The sequence below is a fragment of the Rutilus rutilus genome, assembly GCF_951802725.1.
Source record: "Rutilus rutilus genome assembly, chromosome: 22".
Taxonomy (NCBI): Eukaryota; Metazoa; Chordata; class Actinopteri; order Cypriniformes; family Leuciscidae; genus Rutilus; species Rutilus rutilus.
The window spans coordinates 23,398,789-23,408,214 of record NC_140227.1 but is presented as its reverse complement, the minus strand read 5'-3'; the positions used below and the strand labels follow the sequence as shown (position 1 = coordinate 23,408,214).

At 36.3% G+C, this 9,426-nt stretch overlaps 1 protein-coding gene across 1 annotated transcript; it reads left to right on the top strand.

Moving 5' to 3' along the window:
• The first annotated feature begins 332 nt into the window (after positions 1 to 332).
• On the top strand, positions 333 to 9,422 carry cybb (cytochrome b-245, beta polypeptide (chronic granulomatous disease)). The gene is made up of 13 exons (XM_084396170.1): positions 333 to 1,181; positions 1,423 to 1,515; positions 1,779 to 1,889; positions 1,991 to 2,075; positions 3,259 to 3,407; positions 4,070 to 4,251; positions 4,812 to 4,944; positions 6,544 to 6,636; positions 6,710 to 6,963; positions 7,588 to 7,750; positions 8,177 to 8,323; positions 8,429 to 8,553; positions 8,799 to 9,422. Exons 1-13 carry the CDS (start codon positions 1,137 to 1,139, stop codon positions 8,914 to 8,916), a joined length of 1,698 nt encoding a protein of 565 aa, XP_084252296.1. The 5' UTR covers positions 333 to 1,136; the 3' UTR covers positions 8,917 to 9,422.
• Positions 9,423 to 9,426: the final 4 nt, after the last annotated feature.

The window sequence follows — 9,426 nt, the reverse complement described above, 5'->3', positions numbered from 1 at the left end:
ACCGCTGCTTTTGTCTTGTGATGTGGGAGCGCTCTGTCCCTTGTTCGGTGTCGGTTTGATTAATGTTATGGCTTCTAATCTCTCTCAGTGTCTGCATTATTTACAGCAGAATTATTTAAAAGATTGTATTTGCTAAGTTATAAGCTTTCGTTGATTTCTCCATCACTTTAAGGGCATTGCTTTCTTGACAACCTCTCAGGTTCATTATTAGTACTTCTTAATACTAATTTAATGCTTAAAATATTATTATCATTTTATTACTTAAAAAAACTTAAAAAAATAGTAAGACTGTTAAACTAGTTCTGATTGGTCATATGATAGTGTCCTATCTTATGACAACATATGGCCTAAATTCAAATAAATGCCTATAAATGCTTTCAGAATAGTAAAGATTACAGTTGGGTTACCAGGCCAGGACCTTCATAATCCTGCAAAGAATCATTTAATTGATTGTTTTTCCTTTGTTTACACTCCTGTTTTGAACTCGTCTCATCTGGGATCCCCTTTTGCACGTTGTTCTCATTTTTCCTACAAAAAGTATAAAATGCCATTCTTTTCATAGAGGGCAGTATTTGATTGTATCTTAACTTTACTGCCCCCCCGTGGGGTGTTGAATGAACGAGTTAACTCATTTAGCAAGACTGTGGTCAGGGTTGCATCTGGAAACTCCCTTAAAAACATGTCCATAAGCACTGTATAGCACATCACATCACTGCTTTTGATATGTGCAACTGTCAGCTAAACCCATAATAAAATAAATAAATAAAAGCGAATGATATTTTGTCCGTGAAAGGACATCAGTTTATTGATCTTTTCTGTCTGTCTATATGTGGGGGGGGGGCCAGGTTCACTTAAGTTAAAACCTGTAACAATTGCAGAAACATTATTTAAATCCTAACGGTTTTGACACTATAACAGCTAACATTATATTAAAGATTAACATGCAGACTGAGCTATTAACCAGAAAGAGAAGTGAGAGTTCACCTGATCCATCCCCTAGGGTTGAGGAACTTCGCTTGGTGGTTTCTGATTTGTGATGACATTTCCTGACTTGCTTCTATGCTTTATATCCCCATTTATATTGTGTCTTTCTTCAAATTCTCTCTTGATCTTCTCTTAAAACACAGCTCAACACCATGGGAAACTTTGCAGCAAATGAAGGACTATCCATTTTTGTTATTGTAAGCTATTGGAATTAGGATTTTAGGATCGGTTTCTTATTTAAATTAACTTTTTAAAATCTCTTAATAATCTTTGGATTCTGAAGTTCTTCCTTTTTTCAGATTACTTGCTTTTTGTGTTATCTTTTAGCACAGTTATTTGTTAAACATACTGAAAAACAGAGATACTATTAATGTTTTATACTTTAATTACTTTTAATCATTACCAAATTTCTTAAACGTCCCCCGTTCTGTTTTTCAGCTTGTGTGGCTCGGCATCAATGCGTTTCTCTTTGTACATTTTTACATGGCATTTTTGTTTGACAGATACTACTATACTAGAGTCATACTTGGGGTAAGTGTCAAATCATTTATACATTTTAAATATATAACATCTAATTTCTTGTTTGTATATTGTACTTTAATTTCTATGCTAATGTATTGTTAGATTCTACTCAGAACTTCTGTAAGAGTACAATGTTTATATGTAAAATGTTACATTTACATTTTATCTGGAAGCACTATATATTTAGTGCGTATTTAAATGCAGACATGTTGTTCAGAGCTTAAAATGGGAAATGAAACTTCCCCTGTCTCTCTCTATCTCTGTGCCCACAGCATGCTCTCTCCTGGGCTAGAGCTCCAGCTGCATGTCTGAATTTCAACTGCATGTTGATCCTGCTTCCCGTCTGCCGAAACCTGCTCTCGTTCCTACGCGGATCCATACAGGTCAGGAGAGGAGCATCAGAGCGAAAGTGAAAGGCTTATCCACTTCAGATAGTGAAAAGTGATGTGTATGTGTGTGTGTGTGTGTGTGTGTGTGTTCACAGTGCTGTAGCCGCACTGCAGCCCGTCAGCTAGACAGAAACCTCACTTTCCACAAACTGGTGGCCTACATGATTGCCCTCCACACAGGTACTGTAAGAAAGACACTTTCACTTAGTTTCCACGTTTAAATCCTTTTCCTAATCTTTTGTCGATTTTCAAATCTTTCTAAAATGGCACTAAACCTAAAATTTGGTGTAGAAACAATTTTCACTCAGTAAATTGCCAATAAATTTCACAATTAACTGGGGGTCAGAAGTTTGATTAATTACTTTTTTATTTTATTTTATGTTTTTGAAATAATTCTCTTATACTCACAAATGCTGCATTTATTTGATCAAAATACAGTAAAACAGTAAGATTGTGAAATATTATTGCAATTTAAAATAACTGTTTTCTTTTTGAATATATTTTAAAATTATATTTATTCCTGTGTTGGCAAAGCTGAATTTTCAGCATCATTACTCCAGTCTTCAGTGTCACATGATCCTTCACAAATCATTCTAATATGCTGATTTGCTGCTCAAGAAACATTTCTTATTATTATAAAATTTGAAAACAGTTGTGCTGCTTAGTTTTTTTTTTTTTTTTTTTACTAGAAATTAGTACTTTTATTCTGCAAGGATGCAACAGTAAATACATTTATAATATTAAAAATTTCTTTGAACTTTCTGTTCATCAAAAAAAAAATGCATCATGATTTCCACAAAAATATTAAGCAGCGAAAACTGTTTTCAACATTGATAAAAATAAAAAACACGATTAATAATTGAGCACCAATAATAATTGATAATAACTGAGAAAGCAAATGAGCATATTAGAATGATTTCTGAAGGATCATGTGACACTGAAGACTGGAGTAATGATGCTGAAAATTCAGCTTTACCATCACAGGAATATATTAGATTTTTAAAATATATTCAAGTTGAAAACAGTTATTTAAAATTGTAATACATGATCTTTGTTTTATTTACAACTTAAAAAAAAGTCATATTTACAGTGTAGCCTATATGTCTTGCATGTATGATATTTTATAGATAATTAACTTCAACTTCAACCTCAATGCAGTACACGAGATCCAGGGGGCGGAGTTGGATCCAGATATAAGGGGTGGAGATGGGTAGGTTTAGGGGTGGGTTTAGGGATCAGGGGGTGGAGATGGGTAGGTTTAGGTATATGTAAGGTGGGAGGAGTTGGATCTGGATCCGACTCCTCCCCCTGGATTTCATGTTCTGCAGTGAGGACCATCTCGATTTCTTGTATATTCCCCCAGCCATCCACATCATAGCTCACTTGTTTAACTTTGAGAGATTCATGGATTCCCAGCTCATGATCAACAGCAGTTACCTGCCCTACGTGCTCTCTCAAATCGGCAACAATGACAACAGATCCTACCTGAACCCCATCAGAACCAATGAGACGGTGAGTCTTTCCAGTGAGTTTTGCAAGGTCTTTACTCATTTCAGTCACACATTTTTGTGTCAGAGTTACACATTCTCAGTGTCAGCAGAAGTTCCCTCTAAAACACTGATTCTGAAGCAGCTTCCCGCTCATTACGCAAGGAACCTCCAACTGATCTGACTTCAGGCCCGTAGGATACCTCCCACTTCCACCCACGGTTACATCACAGAACCATCATGCTGCTGCTGATGTTGTGGTCACATGATTTTTTAAATTCTGTTGCCATAGTGTTGCAATGATGACCCAGTGGACAATAGCCAGAAATAGAAAATTGAGAGGATGAAAAGCTTATGATCATTACAAAAATATTTATAGTGCCATGTTGAAACACAATCGACACTGCTAAAAAAGGTATACTGTATTTATAGCTGTAATTGAGAGAACCTACAACAGATTAGATTTTTTTTTAATAGCATTTATTTGAAATTTTGTAACATTTTAAATCTCTTTACTACCACTGTCCTTGCTGAATAAAAATATGAATTTCTTTTACAAAAAAACAATCTTTTGAACAGTAGCGTACATCAGTCTGAAAACTGCACTGCACCGTCTACTCTAACTTTGTCTCTTTTTGACCGTAATGTTTTATAATGTGGTCATTTTTTGTGTTTTTGATTTCCCAGAACCCAACCATAGTGATGTTCACAACTATAGCGGGACTGACGGGGGTGGTCATCACCCTCGCCCTCATCCTCATCATCACTTCCTCCATGGAGGTCATCAGAAGGTCGTATTTCGAGGTGTTCTGGTACACCCATCACCTCTTCATCGTCTTTTTCATTGGTCTGGTGCTTCATGGAATTGGGTGAGAGTGTAATTTAATTACTATTTTTTATTTTTTGATCATCAAAATCTAAACCAAATCTGAATCTCACAATATGATACATTATATAATCCTGTTTTGAATGAACAAATGCAATAATACATCTAAAGAGAAGTTTTTAGTTCTTGAGCAGCAAATCAGCATATTAGAATGATTTCTGAATGATCATGTGACACTGAAGACTGGAGTAATGATGCTGAAAATTCAGTTTGCCATTACAGGAATAAATTACATTTTAAAGGTAAGGACACACCAAACCAACACAAACCCCCCCCTAAAAAACTAAGTCGGTTTGGTGTGTCCCTGGCTTAATAGTTGTTGATTTGAAAACACCAACTCATTTCTGATCATTCATGCTAGTGAACACACAGTTGGGTACTTTTGTAAGCTAATAAAAGGCAGGTTTTTCCAGCAGCCTTTATTGAACCATCATGTAAATTGATGGCACATCTCAGTCATAATACAGTACATGTTGACAGGTACATAATGCTAGCAGGATAAAAATCATGCATTATTTATGCAATAACAGTATGTCTGTGTAGGCGTATTGTGCGAGGCCAGACTCTTGAAAGTGAAAAAGTGCACAACCCTATTGAATGTCACAGCAAGTTTGAGACCTGGGGTCAAAATGGCACCAACTGCCCTGAACCTGTCTTTGCTGGGAACGCACCGATGGTATATCACAAATCTCAAATACAATCTATAATCTATGGAAGCTTGTTTCTGCCACGGGGCAGATTAATTTTGACTTTAATCAAACAATTCTTTTTTCTCGCAATTGCTAGTTTATATCTCCCAGTTCAGATTTTATAACTCACAATTGCTAACTTATATATCACGATCACGAGAAAAGTCAGATATAAACTCAAATTATATTCAAATTGTGAGATATAAATTTGCAATTAAAAATCCAACTTTTCATCTCACAATTTCTTTCAACCCGCACATAACATGCAGGAGATTATATCTGTATCGTGGCCACGAATGAACAATTTGTTACCACGGCTTACAACATAAGCATGATTTACTAATTCGTTCCCTCGTTTTAAGTAAATTGTGCACACAATATAATAATTTGTTCCCTCACTTTACCACATAATGCCCATAATATAATAATTTGTTCCCTTGTTGTACTAAATTGTGGCCATGTTGTAATAGTTTGTTCCCTTGTTTTAGTTAAAGGATTAGTTCACTTTCAAAACATTTTTTGCTGATAATTTACTCACCCCGATGTCATCCAAGATATCCATGTCTTTCTTTCATTATTTTTCTTCATATAATGGACTTCAATGGCAACCAACTATACCAATGTTTAAAGAAGGTTCAAATGTCCGTCTCAATGCAGCTTCAAAGTCTCTACACGATCCCAGTCGAGAAATAAAGGTCTTATCTAGCGAAACGATCGGTCACCCCCCCCCCCCCCCCCCCCCCCCAAAAAAAAAAATATATATAAATACACTTTTAAACCACAAATGCTTGTCGTGTACCATCTCTGAGATGTGCGACGCATTGCGTCATCATGTTGGAAAGGTCACGTGTCACGTCATCTATCTAAGTTATTTGTCTGTGTACTCCGGTTCAAAAAGATAGGAAAGGGCAAAAAATTCCATCTCATTTTCTAATATATATATTTTTTTTTTCGTGACCTTTCCAACGTGATGACGTTATACGTGGCACATCTCAGAGATGGTACAAGACGGGCATTTGTGGTTAAAAATGAAAATGACCGATCGTTTCGCTAGATAAGACCCTTATTTCTCGACTGGGATCGTGTAGAGACTTTGAAGCTGCATTGAGACGGACATTTGAACCTTCTTTAAACATTGGAATAGTTGGTTGCCATTGAAGTCCATTCTGAGTAGAAAAATCCTGGAATGTTTTCCTCAAAAACCTTAATTTCTTTTCGACTGAAGAAAGAAAGACATGGATATCTTGGATGACATCGGGGTGAGTAAATTATCAGCAAAACATTTTTTGAAAGTGAACAAATCCTTTAAATCAAAACTAGGGAACGAATTAGTACAACATGGCCACTAATTACTAAATCGAGGGAACAAATGAATAAGTTGTGAGAACGAATTTTAAGTTTGTGGGCATGATTTAAACTAAAATAAGGGAACGAATTAGTAAATTGTGTCTTAATTAAAAAATTTCTTGTAATTACCTTTTTTTTTTTTTTTTTTGGAAACAAGCTTCCATAATAACCATATTTTAGCACATAAATACATACAAATTTATTGTTAGCATTTAAAACACATGTACTTCCTCTTACAGACGTGGAAGTGGGTGGTTGGCCCCATGTTTCTATACGTCTGCGAGAGACTGGTGCGCTTCTATCGCTCACAGCAGAAAGTGGTGATCACCAAGGTTAGGAAATCAAGTTATTTAATTAGCAACCAATCAATTTCTTCCCCTCTCACCATATTACGCCACTTTGCAGGTAGTGATGCACCCTTCCAAAACCCTCGAGCTGCAGTTGAAGAAGAAGGGCTTTAAGATGGAAGTCGGACAGTATGTTTTCATCCAGTGCCCGTCGATCTCTCAGTTGGAGTGGCATCCCTTCACCCTGACCTCTGCCCCGGAGGAAGACCACCTTAGCGTGCATATCCGAATTGTAGGGGATTGGACAGAAGCCCTTTATAAGGCCTGTGGAGGTGACAAGACTGTGGTGCTGGATGCTTGGACACTACCGAAGTAAGATTAAAGTGACAGATGTGTTATTTAAAGAGATGGTGAACATTCTGTCATCATTTAACCCACCCTCATGTTATTCAAAACCTGTATGACTTGTTTTGGACAGCACTTACTTTCATTGTATGGATAAGAACATTTTTCAAAATGTCTTCATCTGCAGAAGAAAGAAAGTCATACAGGGTTGGAACAACATGAAGGTGAATATTAATGTGCAAATGGGTGAACTATCTTCTTAATGTCAAATTTTTCTTATGGAACTCAAAAACTTGAATTACACAGATGCAGTGTTTTAAATAGTACTAGAGAGTTTCACTTGTAAAATGGGAAAATACATGTGTAAAAAGGGGATGTGGGCGTACAATCACAGTTGCAAATAAGAGAAGTGTGGGAAGACCAGGTTTCTGTTTGAGAAGATGGTAGGCAATACAGCGATTTCAACATGAGTGAATTTTTGTTGCCGTTTCTTCCTGTGCGTTTCCTAATTTCTTCCTCCTTCAGTACAGAACTGGAAGAATGCAAATTGTACAACATGATAAGCGAACAATGCAATGCTCAGTTATTTCTGTGAAACGTCTTGCAAAGAATGTTCCCATGCATAATGGCTCTCTGGTGTTCTCTGTGTAGGATGGCTGTGGATGGGCCGTTTGGGACGGCCAGTGAAGACGTCTTTCGTTATGAAGTTGTGATGCTGGTTGGCGCCGGTATTGGTGTGACACCTTTCGCTTCTGTTCTGAAGTCTGTGTGGTACAAGCACGTCCAGGAGAACAAAAACGTCTTCACCAAAAAGGTGATGAACAGCATTAAGTTTAGCAATTGAAACTTTGAATGATAGAACAACATCTTTGTTTTCATTTGTTTGCAGATGCCACGTTTATTTTACATATAGGAATATATATATACTTTAGGAAAATATACATATACATATATGATATATATACATATATGATATATATATATATATATATATATATATATATATATATATATATATATATATATATATATATATATATACAGTATATGAATAAAAGTGTAAAATGTATGTTCTACTTTAAAGATGTTTTGCAAATGAAGTCTATAGACAAAAATAGAATGTAATAAAATAAATAAAAATAAATCCATACTTTCCACTAGTCTGAAAGAAGTCGAGTAATGTAAGTAATGTGGATTGCAAGGGTTACTAAAGTAATGTTCTGACATTTGACTTGTGCAGATCTATTTCTATTGGCTGTGTCCGGAGACACAGGCTTTTGAATGGTTCGCAGACCTCCTGCAGAGTTTGGAAAGACAGATGACAGATAAAAACATGAGTGATTTCCTCAGTTACAACATCTATCTCACACGCTGGAAAGACGCTGAGGTGGGCGGAAAGATGTGCTTGTTGAATGGCAGATAATGTAAGCCATTTTGAACTTCACTGAAATACAAACTGTCCTCTGATAGTCATTTTGATTACTGTTTAAAGGCGGCCCACCTTAGGGTTCAATACGAGGCGGAGGATGATCCTATCACTGGGCTTAAGCAGAAGACTCGGTATGGTAAACCCAACTGGGACAATGAGTTCAGTGCCATCGCTACCCAACACCCAGGGTATGTAGACTGTGCTAAATGAACCATTATAAAACAGATCGTTCCAGTCCTTGATTATAATTGGTTGAGCCACGTTCAAAGCCGCTGTAAATTACTCTAAAAACAGTCGTGCCTAACAACACTTTAGCTGTTCTAAATTCACCGTAAACCACGGCCTCTTGGGGCTTCTTGCTTTAGTGAAAAAATGCTTTTTTTAAAGGCTTTCTACACTTGCTGAGTATTATGTTTTCTCTTCCTTCTCTCAGTTCAAAAGTTGGCGTTTTCCTGTGTGGTCCCACGGCACTGGCCACAGCTCTGGGGAAGCAGTGTCATTCACACACAGAATCTGGAGCTGAATTTATATTCAACAAAGAAAACTTCTGATGTGCTTCACCACCATTTGGACAACTCATGTGTATCAGAACCTATGGATACTGATGAACACATTTTAAATCAATGTATACACTGCAATGAGTATTCTTAAGAGTATTTTTGAACTTGTTTTCTAATAGGCCTATACAGTATACGTACAGTAGTCAACGTTTGAAGTGGATCAAAACCTTTAATCAAAGTTATACATGAATTTTGAACAATACCCGTTCTCCACTTCAAAATAAAATAAAATTACTGTGTAGAATATTAATGCTTGTGTTCAAAGATTGTATCTTGAATACGCGTTTTGTCTTCCTGAATTGGTAGAAATGTATTTCACTTTTAGTTGTTTAAAACGGTTTAGGTTTAAAAATGATGAAATTCTTGTTAAGAATAGACTTTTTGCATTGCACGTTTTTGTCATTATGATGCAGAAATAATTGCTAAAAACTTCCCTGCAGTCCAAACATGCTTCCCCTTTCTTAAGTGGAAGTTGAATAAACCCTATGAAATCTTGAGTTG